We start from the raw sequence: 17,487 nt of genomic DNA on the forward strand, positions 1-17,487 counted from the left end.
ACATTTCCCAGGGTGCAAGACACCTCAGATACATCAGGAGGTGCATTCAAGTCGCTGGGGGAGGATTCCCTGCCAGGTGCCCTACCTTGGGCTCCTACTTGGTAGCATCAGTCTGCCCCTATGTGCAGCACTGCAAGTGCAGAGGAGGAGAAGGAAGTGAAAATATTGGAACCTGGTTTTTGCCCACATCCAATATGACTCAAGTCATGTCACTTCTTCCCCTTCTCCAGCTTCACTCGCAGCTAGAACAAATGAAGACATACAAACATCTACAGATATCATTACAAAATTTTCATTGTGGCAAAGTTAACAGACATATGTTCTGTTCAATCATTTGATTTGGTAATCCCCAAATGCTTGTGTCCCTTGGCAGCATCTATCGGCACCAGAACCAGTGTGCCCTACAAAGCCCATGGGGCCAATTTGTAGCCTCATTTCCAGAAAATAAGCACACCTTCTCAATGTCCGTTAAGAAGACCATATAAAAGTCTGTTCTCTTCCTGCGTTTTATATGTTTTTTTTCCATATAAAAAAGATCCAAACTGTTTTTAGATGACACTGTTGGCTTTAAACTGGAGTGTTTTTAGATCAAGCTACTTTTTTTCAGGCAACAAATGCTCTGAGCCTGTCCCTTCTGTTAGAAAGGAGGGACAAGGAAGAATGAATGAAAAGCCCTCCGGCTGAGTAAAACCCACATGACACGGACTACAGAAAGAGGGACGCACCTGTCAGGTCCTCTGCCCGCAGGCTAGTGGAGCGGTTGAGCGAGAAGCTGATCTTCGTGGCCAGTTTGCCGCCAAGCATGGCTTCGTGAGACACCACCTTCCTATTGTTGGGCTCTGGAAGAGGGCGCAGGAAAGAGTCAGGCATAACCACCACCATGTATCACACAGAATCCAACGTGCCTGGTTCTGAATACTGGAAGGGGCCGTCTACCCAGTCGTACCGCTGGTCCAGCTAGCCGGGTATGGCCTGTTGGCAGGTCAGGGCTTCCCTGGACTTCGCAAGACCTGCTACAGGGTATCTTTTTCACTGGCCATGCCAAGGAATCAAGCTGGAGCCTGCCTTCATGCCCAGCGGGCGCTCTACTGCCAAGCTAGGGCTGAACACAAGGCATGTGCAGGGGAAGATGCAGGGAGAACAAGGCCAGCTCAAAGTGCACAGGGGGGGGCGGGGAAGGAAGCTGCTAGTGGATCCATTCCAATGAATCCCCCTTTCACCCGCACTGTTCAGTCACTCTCGCTCAAATCCTTACCCCACCTTTTTTCACAATACAAGGACTCCCTCCTTTTACCCTCACAACAACTTTGCAAGGCAGGACTGGCCAGGAAATCATGACCAGCCAAGGTCAACCAGCAGGATTCATGGACGGGTCTCCCCAGTCCTTCCACTCTTAAAAGTTGTGTGCTTTGGAGATGCACAAAAGTTTGAGGTTTGTTTAGTACTTAATAGGAGTGAGGATGGAAATCTAAAACAGAGGCCTGCTCCAGTCTACCTCTTCGAGGTTTTATGTAAGTTTCCATAAGGCAAACTAAGCTCTGAAGGATGGGTACGCACTGTTTGCACCCTGGGAAGGGCTGGACAGTAGGCTCCGAAGTTTCTTCAGGGTGTTCACCGCCACATTCAGGTAAATGTTCCGGCTGGTGCTGCGTTCGTAAGCCACCTTCTCCTCGGACAGTGCCTGCGAAGGACACCAAGATTGTATTCCCACATGCTACGGCCTGCTGCCCACAACAAGACCAGAAGGCAACTCAGTCACGAAACCCCAAGAGGCGAAGGGGGCAAAATGGCGGTGGCCCCTGGTGTGGCTATCTACGCAGCAGAGCACTGAGGGGGGCAGCCCAGGCCTGGGCTGTCCAGCGGCGGACTGTACGGACCAACGACACTGCTGCATTTGGGGTCCTGCACCCAGTTCTGATTGATTCGTCTCCAAAAAAGATACTGCAGAACTCGAAAAACAACCAAGGGGCTACAGCACAATAGGGTTTAGGGCTTTTCCATTTAGAAAAATGACAAGCATGGGGAGGGGGGCGTGTTGAAAGGTCTTTGTAAAATTATGCACAATGTGGTGGGGAGAATGCCTCCCCCCATAATACTAGGAGGGTGCTCAAAGATATCAACGAGGAGGAGATTTAGGACCAAAGGAAGCCCCCTCCTTCACGGAGCACACAAGCTACGGAACTCACTGTCACAGCATACAGCAGCGGCTGCAGCAAAATAAACTGAGCAGATCTGATAACGGCTTGGAGGAGAGGGTGTAATGAATGACTATTTGAACCAAGGGCTCAGTGGAGCCTCTGGGCTTAGACAAAATGCCAGGTGCTGGGCACCAAGCCACCAGGGAGGCTTTGACCTTTGTGCCTTTTTCCCTAGGTTTTTAGGGGCATTTAGCCAGTCACCTTGGGACGCTGGATAACCAGTGAGATCCAGCAGGGCTTCTCATGTCTTGGCCAAATGCTCATCTAGATCTAATTTTTAAACACTCTACCTTAATATCCCTCCCAACATGCTAGTTTCCTCTGTGGAGGTTTTTCCGGTTGTTGCTGAGTATGGCAGACCACTTGAGTTCCACCTGAAATGGTACAGCCAAGACAGCAGCCAAGAGCCTCCGCGAGCCTTGTATCATGTAGTGCTTTTATGAGAGCATCTGGGGCACTCCTTGCTTGACTACAGTTCTTTCTAAAACAGGAATCAGCCCCTTTGTGAATTTAAAAAGAGAAAATGAAGCACGGGCTTGAATGGGTTTCATGAGGTTTACGATCTTGTTGGACGTGTTCCTCCCCACCAAAAACACAAGCTTCTTATCGTCCTTTATCCCAGCTGCCCCTAAAGCCTGCAGTCCATGGGAATGACCTATGCATGAGTAGCTGTTCATGACTTTCCCCCCAAAAAGATGTTTTCCCCACCCACCCACCGACACACACCTTGTCAAAGGCTTCCTGCTGTGAAGAGCAGATCTTCAAACACTCATCGATGAAAAGATTGAGATACCTCTGGCGGATGTTGGTGGGAACCCTGGCACCAAACTCAGTCGGGATAACTGGCCGCTTTAAGGTGGCGCTCTAGAGGAAAAGAGGGGGTGTGCAGGGAACCAGCTTTGCTTAAGTAACTCAGCATCTGCCTAACTCTGAAAAGCAACTCTCTTCTAGGCAGTTTCTGCAGGTGTTGGGAACAATCCTCCTGTGCTTTGAAGGCCCTGCTGCCAGCCAGATAGGCAATACTCAGCTAGATGGATCAAAGATCCCCTTCTGCATAAGGCAGCTTCATGCATTCATACACGTTCAGGTAGCTTTAAAATGTAAACAACAAAATCAGGTTTTATTCTTGACGGGTACTTCACAGCCACGAGAGCCTTAGACGCATCGCTCCACTGTGGTCATTGGCTGAGCGAACGTCATCATTTTGACGGGAATTTTTACCTGCAGGGAAGGAGCATGCGCTGTCCTTTTGGGGATGTTCGTGGTGGTCGTCTTGGAGGCCATCCCAGCCAGCGTACGAGCTTTCAAAGACAACGCGTCAGTGCCATTGGAAGATGCCGTGCTCCTCGGCAGAATGGTTTTCTGAGGACCTCCAGGGGCTGGAAGGGCACAGAACAAAGAATTGGACCCGCTTGAAATTAAACCCAAGCACTGCAGTGTGTCCCGAATTACTGGATCTGTGGACAAGGAGCAAACGGAGTCAGGTCTCACTAGAGTCTGCTGGGATTCCGGCAGAGAAAAGGGAGGAGAGACTGGACTCAGGGAATCAGGGCTGGCTGAAGCAGAGAGGCAACGGAGTTTACTGATCTCGGATATTTCTCCGTTGCCTCTTCAGAGTTCCGCTTGAGGTGGCTTACAGTGAAAATGGCATCACAAAGTAAAAGCCATTGGGCATAAACAGCATAAAAACTACTCACGGAAACAAAAGCAGACCAATCAAAAGCTGGTAAGATAAAACCCCTAATTAAAAGCCAGGGTAAAAAAAAGATGCGTTTTGGTCTGGTATCTCCAAGAAAGCAAAGTAGGTGCCAGACAAGCCTCAAGGGAAGGGCGTTCCAGAGGAGTGGTACCGCTACGAAAAAATGCTGTCTCTAATCACCACCCTCCGAAGACGGGCACACAGCAGGGTTTGAGAGGCCGATCTTAGCTGGCAGGCTGGATAGTATGGGAGGAGGAAGTAGTTAGGGCACACTGACCCCAAGCCATTTAAGGTAGGAACCCGCACTCTAAATTGAGTTCTGGAATACAGAATCACTTCACACAGACTAATCATGCCTCACTTCCAAAGCGATCCTTGAAGGTGCACAATTCCTTTGCAAACATGTTGGCAGGCTGCAGGAGTACAAGTAAACTAGAGTCTGCCTATGACGCACATCCATCAGGAGGTCCTATCTCAGTTCTGGATTTTAAAAACAGGAGGTTGGAGTGATTTGTTTCCCAGATAGAGGTCTCTGATGATTCTAGAGGGGTGAACATTTTTTAAAGCCGACTTCTGGTGGATTAGACTACGGGAATGTGTTTGTGCGCACGCACACACACACACAAATACAAATCCAGGAAATCCAGATTTGGGGTTCAGAGATTCTCCAATAATTCTGAGATTCCTGAAATCCAGAAAAGATTCTCTGATCTGGTAAAGATAGATCAGAGAATCCCAGATTTATTCAGCCATTATAACATATGGCGAAATCCTTCTGGGGACTATTGGGGGGGGGGGCATTTTTCAAGAAAACTCTACCAAACTTTCAGAGAACATATTCATGACTATCCTCTAAAAGCCGCTCCCAAGTTTCAGGAAGATCAGATACAATTCTATGGGCCCCTGAAAAAGGTGCCCCCCAAGACATTTTCCATTATTCCCAATGGGGAAAACTATCTGGGGGCTCCCGGGGGGGTATTATTTTTCAAGTAAACTCCATCAAAATTTCCTGACTGTCCTCGAAAGAATTCCAAATTTTGGGACTTTGGACCCTGGGGTTCAATTCTGTGGGCCCCTGAAGAAGGTGCCCCCGAGCCACTCTTTGTTTCCTATGGGGGAAACATTTCCAAGCAGGCTCTCAGGCAGAAATGCACAGGAGCAAGGATCCCAGCAGCCAAAGGCACACTCCCTAAAGGAAGCCCAACAGAACCAAAATGAAGCAAGAGCACAGACGGAATCCCCCCAGAACTAAAGTGAATCAAGGGGACCAACATCAAACCAGGGAATCGTGCCGAAACAGAGAATTCCATCCAAACCAAACTGAAGCAAGGGGCACTGGTGCAACTCAGCCCAGCTGAACCACTGTCACTCACAGAAGCCAGGCAGGCAAGAACAGCTCCTGCACAGATGGGCCACTCGCTCCCCCCCCCTTCCTTCCTTCCCCTTCTTGGAAAAGAAGCTGGAGAAGCCCAGGAAGGAACCAGCCGGAGGCTGAAGCCATGTTTCCCAGATTTAGTCAGGGGTCTGGATCTGAGTTCCTAGATTAGATCTGGGATTCTCTGATTTGGGAAAGCTGGATCAGCTTCTTCCCAGAATCCCAGATCCAGATTGCACATATTACACCAAGAGGAAAACAAGCCCAGCATTGTTTCCTACCTAATGGACATAGCCAAGTGTTTGTCCTCAACTTCTAACAAGCAGTAGAAAAGAGCAAGAGTCCAGTAGTACCTATAAGACTAACAAAACTTGTGGTAGGGAGTGAGCTTTTGTGAGCCACAGCTCACTTCTTCAGATACAGCTGGAATGAGAATCCATCTGTCCTTTCATCTTGGAGAGCGGACTGAAGGGCAGATGGACTCACATTCCAGCTGTATCTGAAGAAGTGAGCTGTGGCTCACAAAAAGCTCATTCCCGACCACAAGTTTTGTTAGTCTTAAAGGTGCTACTCGGCTCTTGATCTTTTCTACTGCTACAGACAGACTAACACAGCTACCCATCTTGTTTTATCAAGCAGAGACTGTTTAAATCCAGAGGATCCAAGGCTAGTAGCCATGGATAAATCCATCCTTTTATAAGGAAACAGACCACAAGCAATAAGGCAAATCAAGGACAGATGTTTACAAAACTAGACTTACATGATGCGTATTTCAGGGTACGAATAAAAAAGGATGACGAATGGAAACGGCATTTAACACCCCACTGGGCCAATCCGAGTACCGAGTCATGCCGTTGGGTCTACAAGGGGCCCTAGGAGTGTTCATGAACCTAATTAACAACGCTCTGCCTAAGTATTTGTACAAAGGGGTGGTGGTCTATTTGGATGAGGTCCTGGTGTACACGCAGGACCTCGCTTCCCATGTGAAGCTAGCAAGAGAAGTGTCAAGAACCCTGCTTTGGCATCGATTATTTGCCAAGCTTTCTAAATGCGAATTCCACAGGAAAGAACTGGACTTCCTGGGCTGCCGGGTGTCCCACAAAGGTTTGGGAACGGATCCGGAAAAAATTGAAGCCGTGTTAGGGTGGGAAGCGCCCCGAACTAGGAGACAATTGCAATCTTTTCTGGGATTTGCGAATTTTTATAGACCCCTTAATTAGGAATTTTGCGCAAGTTGCATTACCGCTCCTTGACTTACTAAAAACCAAAGGAAGAGGCCCGAACGGAACTACAACAAGCGCAAAGTTAGTATGGTCTGGGGAATGCCAGAGAGCATTTACGGAATTAAAATCTAGGTTTACCTCTGAGCCAGTATTGCACCACCCCAATGAAGCCCATAAGTTCGTAATGCAGGTAGATGCAAGTGATGTGGCTATGGGAGGAGTTCTATTACAAGGAGGCGAAGACAGGAAGATGCATCCCTGTGCTGACATATCAAAAAGATTTTCAGATGCTGAGCGGCACTGGGCAGCCTGGGATAAGGAAGCAGCCACGGTTAAACTGGCTTTAAAAGCACACGGTGGTATTCGTTGGAAGGGGCCAGGGTACCTTTCGAGGTGTGGACAGACCACAGAAACTTGGGAGGCTTTGAGAAAACCGCGCAAACTGGGAGTGAAGCAGCTAAGATGGGCAGAGTTTTTCTCCAGATTTAATTTCACCCGTAAACACTTCCCGGGGAAGTCGAATTTTTTGGCAGATGCCCTGTCTCGCCTCCCACAGCATGCCAGCCAGAGAAAGGAGGTGGTAGGCACAATGTTTTCCCTAAAATGCCTAGCAGAGCATTCCCATTTCCCAAAAAAGGGGCAGGAAGAAGGGACAGCAGGATGCCAAAAGGCAGCATTACCTGGATATTCTTGGGTTAGAGGCCAGTGCCTGTCACTGCTTTGGAAGCTGATCAGAAAAACTTAGGTACCCTTTTCAAAGTGCACAAACAAAACATAGACAAAAGCCTGCAGCCTAAGCATCCGAGAAGTGCTACCAAAGGCCCAAGGGACAGATCCAGTGCCACAAGAAGACACGGGTGTTTCGACCAGGGCAGGAGGCTCAGCCCGAATAGCCACTAACCCCCAAACTGCACTGTCCTGACTAGGTCAACAAGCATCTGACGCTAGCAGTGCAACGAACCAGGTTTTCCCACGAGAAGTGCTCAGTTCTCACTTACCACATTTTGTGGCCACAGGCAGTGCTGCACTGGGCACGTGGGCAATCCGCTTCTTTTCTCCTTTGTGCAAAGCAAGGGAGCCCCTTGGGGGCACTGCTGGCACTGGCACAGACGACTGCAGGGCCAGTTGTGCTGCCTGTTGCTGTGCCAGGCGGATTCTCTGGTAGCAGACCTCCTGAGCGGTAGGTGGGCGGTAAGGCCGGACAACTGGCTTGCTTGGGACCTCTGCCTGCAATAGCCAGAGAGCCAATTTACACAGGTAAGAGAGTCTCAGATGCTCTAGGTGCAGAATCTGGCACTGGAGAAGTGCATGTTCACTCTTAACGGAGGCTGCATTTTGAAGAACTATGCAGGCAGTTAAGGAAAAGAGGAAAACCTCTTGGAGGAAACTAAACAAAACACTTACCAAAAATTAGTAATGCCTTTATATTACAGTGCCATATATTTGTAACCCTGACTCAGTTATTTCCAGCAGTTCATGCACATTTGAAAAGAACAATTGTACAAGCAAAGTAATGCAGAGATCTCGACTCAATGCTAACACAAAACAATTACAGGTGAGTTATGATCCTTCCAAAACTTGTAGTTAAATGATTTCTTTTCCCGTTCTTTCTTCTAGGTGTAGGAAGACAGTTGCATCGTAAGCAGTCCAATGAACTTGACCAACTCAACACAAAAGCAGTGTGAAAAATCAATAAAGCCTTTTTATCTCAAGCCACACGTGGGATGTGTAATTATTCACAGCTGGTCGAAGCCTGAGTTGGGCGGAGCTTAACAGGCATGTGCCAGCATTCTCGTCCTGTTTCGTGTTTATCACTTTTTCAAAGGCTTAATATTCATCAATCTATCAAAACAATTATAATAGTCATATTAAACAATGTGCTGGACAAGAATCTCATCCCTCATCTTAGCTTGATAGATTGATGAATATTAAGCCTTTGAAAAAGAGACAAACACGAAACGGGATGAGAATGCTGGCACACGCCCATTAGGCTCCGCCCAGCTCAGGCTTCGACCAGCTGTGAATAATTACACATCCCACGTGTGGCTTGAGATAAAAAGGCTTTATTGATTTTTCACACTGCTTTTGTGTTGAGTTGGTCAAGTTCATTGGACTGCTTACGATGCAACTGTCTTCCTACACCTAGAAGAAAGAACGGGAAAAGAAATCATTTAACTACAAGTTTTGGAAGGATCATAACTCACCTGTAATTGTTTTGTGTTAGCATTGAGTCGAGATCTCTGCATTACTTTGCTTGTACAATTGTTCTTTTCAAATGTGCATGAACTGCTGGAAATAACTGAGTCAGGGTTACAAATATATGGCACTTTAATATAAAGGCATTACTAATTTCTGGTTTCCTCCAAGAGGTTTTCCTCTTTTCCTTACAGCTGTTTCGGAGGTGTCCCCTTGTTGTTTGAGAACTATGTAGGCGGGGTTTGAGCCATGAAAGACAAAGGCAAGAGTCTCTATAAATACACAGCTGAAGAGCTGTTCCCCATCCTCAATAGCTTGCTCCCATTTACCCGTGGTCTGAGCTTTCATATGGGAGACGGCAACCAAAAGGAAGAAACAATGCATAGGGTGGCATTGGCTGAAGAATGTTTTACCCAAATCTCCCCAAAGAGGCATGCTCAGGTTATCATGGCACATTCTGTTCTCATCTCCACACGCACTCCACTGCAAAGTGGTTGGCTGTTGCAAATATTTGAGTAATGGACTTTCCAACCCATTTAATGCAAATCCCTTATCTTTTGCTCTTGTTTGGGGGGGGGGGGTGTCAGGGGACAGAAAAGGATAAGTTGACTGAGGATATACAACTGGCCCATCACTTATTTGTGCTGACCACTAAGTTTTCCTTGTGACAACAAAGAACTTGTTGACTGGAGGAAGGGGGGCAACACAGGAAAACAGAAGGCAGGCACACCTAGCTGACAGAAGGCAATTTCATTTGGGAAAATACATTGCCATCAGGCCCCCAGAGTGGAAAATTCTAAGTGGGAAGGGAGCGGAAGGAGTTTTGTGCCGCACAGAGGGAGGCTTGGGTACTAAATCTGTTTTCTGAAGCTGTGTAAACATGTTTGAATGCTGTCATTCCTGTGTGAATGTACACAATCACAGACAAAGATAGTCCATGTCTAAAATGGCAAGCTATGCACCAGAAAAGGCCCCAAGTTGCCTAGGTGCAGCAGTCAGCAATTGCAGGTATTATGTCAAAGACCGGGGAAATGGGCACCTGGCTTTTGGAAGTTCACCCAAATTCAAGCTGCATTTTCATGATTTGTGTGCAATTGTCAGCATGTGACAATTTTTGGCCAGTCACTGTAGTATGTGTGTATATATGTGTATTGAAAACAATATACATGACCAAAGTCTTGGGGAACCTTCAAATATTTCAGTTTGGATAAAAGGAAACGACCCACCGAAAGATCTGCGATTTGATCTTCCCAGCATTTTTAGTAAGTAAATGACAGCCCTATAGGACCCATACTTGAGACACAGCTGTGAGGAGTGGGGAGAGCTTAAACCGGGGATACTTGCTCAGGAACCACATGTGGCTCTTCAACATGCCAACTGTGGCTCTTCTGAGCTCCATTCTCCAATGCGGGCTCTGTCCCATTCTCCAGGGGGGCTTATAGTTGGCAGGTGGTTCCACTTCGAGACATCTGTTGCCAGAAGAACAGGCAAGCTGTGAGCCTCCTCAAGGCACAGGCTTCAACCAGGGATGGACATGCTAGTGGCTCTTTTGGTTGAAGGGCACTGCAAATGTGGCCCTCCACACACTGCAGAGTACCACTGGTTTAAATCTTCCACCCAACGGAGCAGGAAATAGGGACAGTGGGGTGTCGAAAGGCAGCGCTATGTGCAATACCCCAGTGCTGTGCCTGCTGAAACCACATAAGCACACACGCATTATTAGCCATGAATGGAAAAGACAGGCACTCACTTTGGTCTCTTTTAAACATGGTGCAGGTCATGTCCTGTCCCCTCGGCACTGTTCCTCACCCCACCCCATGCTAAAGCTCCAGTTCAAATCAGGGACCACGCGTCACGGCAACCACAACTTAAAAACTGCAGGGAAGATCCAACCCCTGACCTTCCAGCATGTTATCTGTAGAGACCCTTTATACCTTAAGTTTTAGTTACACATACCATGTTACATGTTTTTGAGTGAAAGATATTCTCTGGGGCTGGACTTGGGGATACATCAGGTCCCCTTGTCAGTACGGGGACAGGGATGCGCACTGGGTCCCTGTGCTGCCCCCCTCCACAGGGTGTTTCACACCTTCAGCATTGCTTGAAAAGATACTTACACTTCCTGGTTTGGTAACATGGGAGATCCTCCTCTTCTGACCAGGGAAAAGGGTAGTTAAACTCTCCTCCGCTACCCTTTCGTCGCTTTCCTCCTCTTTGGATGGCTAGAAGCAGAGGGAGAGGAGAGGAAAGGTTTCAAAATGAGCCTTTAAAAATGTAAATGTTTGTATCCTGACCTATAGCAGCTCACAAGAGCAGACGCACACACACACAACACACACACACGCACGCGCGCAGAAGGAAAACAAACTAACAAAGCAGACTAGGCCTTGGGCTGGTCTTGGCTTCATCAGCAGGCTCATCCAAAGGCACTGGCTGCAATCCACAGGCTCCGGCCCTGAATGGGCTTTAAGCATCTGCAAGAAGAGGAGGGACGAGCTCTGCCCAGGTGGAACTCAGCTGCTGCTTGCTGAATGACGGGTTTACGCTCCAGATGGTGGAGGTCAGGAAATGAACAGAATGGCAAAGGAAAGCTGCTTGGAAACAGCAGGGAAAATGCAAGCAAAGGCCGCCATAAGGTAAAGGTGCCATTTCACAGAAGGCCTCACAAAGACAAACTGAGCTTTTTATCCTCCCTCTTCACAGGGCCTTCCAGAAGAGGAAATCCTGCCGCAACTGGATGTACCACCGTACCAAAAAGCTCCTAGCCCGGTGTTTCGCCATGCACACAAGCACATGATTGCATCATTAAAGTGGCATGCACGCACAGGCACCCACACAACCCTTGAGACGACTGTATGTTCAAACACCTGTGTTGCTTTTTTGCAGCGTGTTATCAACACACATGGGCATTTAGCCCCTGAGAGTGAAGGAAAATGAATTCCCTAAGTCAAACCAGAATTAAGGGAGGAGCAGAATGAAATTTTTTCCCCCTTCTTCTCATCCTGAGAGTAGAAACCCACTTGACACTAAGGTCCGTAAGGTATGGTGGGGGGGGGGGTGCTGCTTTGCATGAAGGAACTCCCTCACGGCGGGGGGGGGGGGAGTCCAGTATCATGTGCTTTCCGATGCTGGTGAATATGCCCGCCTGCCCCCCCTCCCCGCCCCCCAGGCCCAGTCCAGAGGATAACAGGAAGGGACGAGCCACCAAAGAAAACGGAGGAGCTGAACTGCCCTCCCTTCCTCAGCCCACATCATCAACTGGAGGACAGAACTCGGTTCTGAGGGGTACAGCATTTGACCCAACTGGCTTTCAAGGTCCACTCTGAAGTTCGTTTCATGATGCACCACTGAGGGGGCTTTGCACTGCCAGCTCCATGGGTCCTGCAGCACGGGAAACAGGATGTCTCGCAACTATCTGCACATGCTCCCCTCACTAAAGTATCTTTGTAATGATTTTAAGTAAGTGTGTGTGTCTTTAAATGCTTGGTGTGGTATAGATGAAAGGGGGGGTGAAAGAGAGGGGTGGAGGGAGGGAGATGATTGGCTGAGGACTGTGTGGGTGGAGTCAATGCAGTTTTGGACCGAAAGTGGAGGGGAAAAAGATCCAGTCAGGGCAAGAGAGGCAGGCTGTGTGCAGCCTGAGCATGTTTAAGCATTTCTGAGAGAAATATTGAGTCTGGTTTTAGCAGGCAAGCTGGGTGCAGCCTGAGCTTGTTGATGTTCTGAGAGAAATATGACCTGTGTGGAAACCTGAACTGTGTGTTTGTGAAGGAACATTCAGTCAGGAAAAGCAGGCAAACTGTGTGTGCGCCTGAGAAAAGGTTTTACTTATAACTGGGAGAGAAATTAATATCAAAAGCTGGCAAACTGTGTGTGAAGCCTGTGAGAAGAGCTGTGTGACTGGGTTTAAGAAAAGTAACTTTAAGAACTGAGAACTACTCTTTTGAAACCAAGTTTTAGAAATAATATGAAACCGATACGCTTCTTATAAAAATAAAAGTTTACTTTGTTTTTTTATATCCCAGTGTAGCTGTCATTGCTATATCTCATTCCTATCCTCAGGGCCACATAGTACCACGAAAGAGCCTGACCCTTGGGCATGTTACTAAAAGGAGAAATTTAAGTTATTCTGGAATTTAATTCCTAGTGGCAGCAATCTACCAAGAGGGGGCAAGAATAAAAAGGCTTAAAGACCAAATCTACCCAAGAGAAAAAAAAGGGGTCGTAACAATCTTCCCGTCCACTTTGTAACTTAGTTCCTTCAGCAATGGCAGACTGATTATAAGCCCCTATTTCCATTTTAGAAAACCTACCCATACCGTTACATCCCCATACATCACAACTTCCAATGAAACCAGAGACGGATTTACTTCTAATTAATAAGTCTAAAGATCAGGCTGCAATTCTAGCGACAGCCCTGCCCCAATCTTATTTTTACCTGTTTGCCCAGCCGGCCTTTGTCTTCTGTTTTCACGTCTGTGGATTCATTAAAAATCCGGAGGCACTCCTCCATTGGGTCAGACTCAAAATCCAGGTCCTTCTCAAGGACCGAATAACTGACCTCATCAGACGAGGAGGAGGAGGAGGGGGGAGATGGAAGTGCTTTGGACAGCTTGGGACGTTTCACACCATTATGGCGGGGCAAAAGCAAATCCCCGTCATCTCCATCCGAGTCTGAACTCACGTTGGAGAAAGTCACAGGCAGAGGTTGAGCCAACGGCCCTTCATCTCCACTCTCATCGCCAAAGAGGTCCGCGTGGCTCAGGGTCCGCTGTTTAGCCCGGCACTCAGCCTTGGTGCTCCCCTTACTCTGAGAGACAGTCATCTTTGTCTTTGGTCGCTCTGAGGCTGGTGGCTTGGCCTTTCCATCTTTCCGCTTACCTTCACGTGCCTCCTTCTTGTTTATTACATCAACAGGTTTTAATCTGGAGTCCTTCTTGGTGCTTCCACCTTTCTCACTGCTGGATGATTTACTGTGGCCTTCACTCTTGCTCTTTCCAGGGGCTTCCTGTCTCCCATCAGTCCCTTCCCTGGATTTCAGCTTGTCGGGTTTCTTTAAAGGTTTGCCAGTGTGGGGCTTGTCATGTTTCTTCTCACTTCTCTCCCCATTTCTCCTCTCTGCCTTTGTACCAGTCCTCTCCTTGTCTGCAATCTTGCCTCTGTTCTTCTTGCCCTCGGCATTTTTCTCTTTTGTCGTCTCTTTATTTTTACCGCTCTCTTTTTCATTCCTGTTAGGAAGGGCCTTGGCCACCTTTGCGTCTTTCTCGAGATCATCCTTTATTATGGTTTCCTGGGGGCTTTCAATGTCTTCCATGTCGTACTGCACGGCTGTCTCCTTCATCTGCCGAGAATGCAAATCTTCCTGTCGGGTCCCCTTTGCTTCAGGGACTGGCCCGTCGCTCTCCTTGCTATCCAAGGTGCCTTTACATTTTGACTGGCCGGCTGAAGTCACTTTGTTCCCCAGATCTTGATCATCTTCTGAGTCAGAGAACCTTGCAATCGGCTCATGGCTAGTGGCTGCCGCACAGTGTTTCTTGAGCGAAAGAGAATATGCATCCCTGCGGTCAACTGCTCTCTTCCTTTTGGTCCCCTTCTGCTCCTTGGCTTTGCTCAAAAGCCTTGCAGAGTAATTCGAAAGAGGGTCGTACTCCAAATCTGTTGAAGGCTTGGAGTCATCTATGATGTACTTGCTATTTACGGCAGAATGGCTGTACTTCTTTGGCTGGGTGACTACTGTGGGGACATACTCCAGCGAGCTGCCTTTAGGCTTTGCACTGCTGAAACTATCCAAGGTGTACTTGCTTGATTGACTACCAGCTGCCACGGCAAGAGGGGTAGGATTGTAGTTGGTGTTACTGCTTGCATTGCAGCTGCTTGGGGTATATTCCAAGGGAGTAAAGGAACTGGCTTTTGTCACAGAAGCTGGGCCAGCAGCCTCAGAGATCAGCAGTGGAGGCTCAGCCACACCGTACTCCTTGGTGGTCTCCAACAGTTCCTCATACTTCTTTTGCTCACGCTCAACTTCATTTCTGACAGCCTCAATTGCCTGGTTGACCAGCTCCAGTTCCAGAATACTCGGGCCCGACTCAGTAACATCCTCCAAGACTCCGTTCCTGCTTTGTGATGAGGGGCTGGGGAGTTCGGGGTTGTAAGGGTCATAGCCGCAACCTGTATCAGGGAGAAAATACACTAGGATCAGTCTTGCTCTCATAATTCCCAGCAAGCTCCAACGAGCAAAGATCTGTAAAGCAGAAAGAATTGATCTTACAGTATCATACAGAACCCGATCAATCCCAGGCAACATGGTGGCTAGAAATTTCATTATGGTGCCTAGTATTTCCAGCAGTCATTTACCGTAATTGCCTCTTGGTGCTTCTTAGTAGAGATGCAAAGGTTAGTAGAGGTGCGAGATAGAGGTTAGCTTTTGTTGTGATTACAACACTTTCGTTATAGCTTTAAAAATGACCCAGAATTGTGTTTAGGATCAGAAAGCACGGTCATTAAAATATAAAATCCTGAAGGCTGAAAATAAGTCCTAAACTTTGGGGGTGGCTGATAAAGCCTAAGAAAATGTGTCAAGGCCTGGTATCATAACTTTCTCTCAGGCTACTTCTAAGAAGCTTCAGGCAACACAAATGGGACAGCCCTTTGTTTATTCTCATAACTCCCCCCCCTCCCCGGAATCGATTAGGATGGGAACTAGAATTCTCCAGGGTTCACCACAGCCCACTGGCTCAAACAGAGACCTTAAAACCATACTTTTATTTAACAGCCCGTGCGCTGCAATGGTTGGAGTACTGGATTAGGAAGATCCATGTTCAAATCTACACTCAGTCAAGGGTGACCTTTGGCTAGCTTCCTCCTCTCAGCCAGCCTCACAGGGTTGTTGTGAGGGCAAGCTGGAGGAATGCAGGATCATCTATTTCACCCTGAGCTTCTCGGACAAAGGACAGGACAACAGTGTAACAGAATGATAGTAGTTATCTGTGTCATGCTGCCGGGTTGCCACGAAGCCTAGAAACTCCTCTGTTAATCTTTGCAGCGGGAGCCCCCACATGAGCTTGTTTTTAAAACATTTGCCCCGCTTTTACCCCAAGCGTTTAAAGCAGCTTACAACAATATTAAAACAATTACAATACAAACATATAGTCGGCACTTTCCTTCAAAGGAAAGAGCCTCCTTTGATCACCGTCTAGCATCAAGGAAAGGCTCCTTCCTTTGGAGGAAAATGACTCCGCCAGCAGAACAGGTGTGCAGGTTCCAACCTAACCCAAGATTACAAATGAATCATTTGAAAAGCAACACGTTGATCATTCAAGAGTGTCTTGCACAGGTTAAGGCCTGAATGCTCAAAAGAGTCTTAATGCCAAAGGGAAAAAAGACCTGGGCGATTTTAGGAGTATTAGCAGAAGGTTAGATCTTAACCATTCAGCCTGAAGGACCCCACAAGCAAAAGGCCACCCAAGCATTACCCCAACAGAGTAATATTTGCTCGGTCAAAAACAGCATGGAAGAGCTAGGCCTTCACTAGCACCTCAACACCAATAAAGGTGGTGCCTAGAGAATCTCAAGGAGCATGGAGTTCCACAGACAAGGGCTCAGCCCTGGTCAGTGTTAAAAAGCTGATCCTCCATATGTTTGTTTTTTTTAAAAAAGGAGAAATGTCAGACGCTGAGGTGGGACTAGGAGAACTCTGACCACAATGATGGCTGAAGAAGAAAAAACCACAGCAGGGCTACTGAAAGAATGAAGGAAGTTCAGCTAACAGCACAAGGATGTGCCAATGAAGGCTGCAAGACGAAGGAGATGGCAGCACAGAAAGCCACATGGGCCTCTGGTCTCACATCCCGAGTGAGAAGAAATGGTTAGAGGGGCCTTGAAGGAGCCTGCAAAGGCCTCTGAAGCTCAGGGCACCCAATAAGTAGTTGTTCTTAAAACGGTGATTCCCTGAATCTCGTGTAACAGCAGCTCACATATTGGCAAGCGCCTCTCGGCCCACGAGAGCCAGCACGATGTAGTGGCTTGAGGGTCAAACTAGGATCTGCAAGACCCAGGCTCGAATCCCCGCTCTGCCATGGAAGCTTGCTGGGTGACCTTGGGCCAGTCACATGCTCTTGGCCTTACCTACCTCACAGGGTTGTTGTGAGGATTCTCCAGAATGGGAGAACGTTGTGAGCCACTTTGGGTCCCCATTGGGGAGAACGATAGGGTACAAATGAAGTACAATAAGCAATACATGTCCACCGCCTGAACTAGCTGGACATCAGAGATAAAAGAGAAGGAAGGAGTTCAGCGCCACATTGACATCTGTAAGAAATCAACGTTTTTTCAGATTAAGAAAGGACAGTGAAAGCGAGACAGAATAGGAAAACATCATGGAGACCACCTCGAAGAAGCGAGGAGCCTCTTGCCGCAGGTGGAGGTGCTACCATGGGATGAAGCAGAAGGATAACAGCTCATTATGAGAACCGAGGGAGGGCTGCAATTCACCAAGCAGCCTCAAAGGCTATAGAAACCCCCTTTCTCCCCCATCAGGAAAAAGCAACTGCTGTTGCCAAGGAATACTAGAGTTGGGCCTTAAATCGAGAAGTATTTGCTTTCTAAAAAGTGTCATTGATACGAAGAAACTACACAGTCTGACCATAGAAGATTTACTTAATGTTTATATGCCCAAAGTTTATTGTTTGCTTCCAGCTTGATTAAGATTTAGATGTGGAGGCTCTCTGGGAAGACGGTCCATGCCTCTTGGCTATCTGCTCCTGCCATTTTTCTTTTGCTTCCTGCCCCATATCTCCC

The 17,487-nt window shown here is 47.7% G+C and overlaps 1 protein-coding gene across 1 annotated transcript in view; it reads right to left on the reverse strand.

The window, feature by feature from the left end:
* Positions 1–17,487, reverse strand: part of REXO1 (RNA exonuclease 1 homolog) — a 37,218-nt gene that overhangs the window by 11,361 nt on the left and 8,370 nt on the right. The window contains exons 2-8 of the mRNA XM_054981233.1: positions 13,130–14,859; positions 10,809–10,913; positions 7,494–7,722; positions 3,420–3,577; positions 2,925–3,062; positions 1,558–1,681; positions 726–839 (exon numbers count right to left, since the gene is read on the reverse strand). Coding sequence (XP_054837208.1) covers positions 726–839; positions 1,558–1,681; positions 2,925–3,062; positions 3,420–3,577; positions 7,494–7,722; positions 10,809–10,913; positions 13,130–14,859 — 2,598 coding nt within the window. The remainder of the gene's footprint in view (positions 1–725; positions 840–1,557; positions 1,682–2,924; positions 3,063–3,419; positions 3,578–7,493; positions 7,723–10,808; positions 10,914–13,129; positions 14,860–17,487) is intronic.

The sequence above is a fragment of the Eublepharis macularius genome, chromosome 5 (genome assembly GCF_028583425.1).
Source record: "Eublepharis macularius isolate TG4126 chromosome 5, MPM_Emac_v1.0, whole genome shotgun sequence".
Taxonomy (NCBI): domain Eukaryota; kingdom Metazoa; phylum Chordata; class Lepidosauria; order Squamata; family Eublepharidae; genus Eublepharis; species Eublepharis macularius.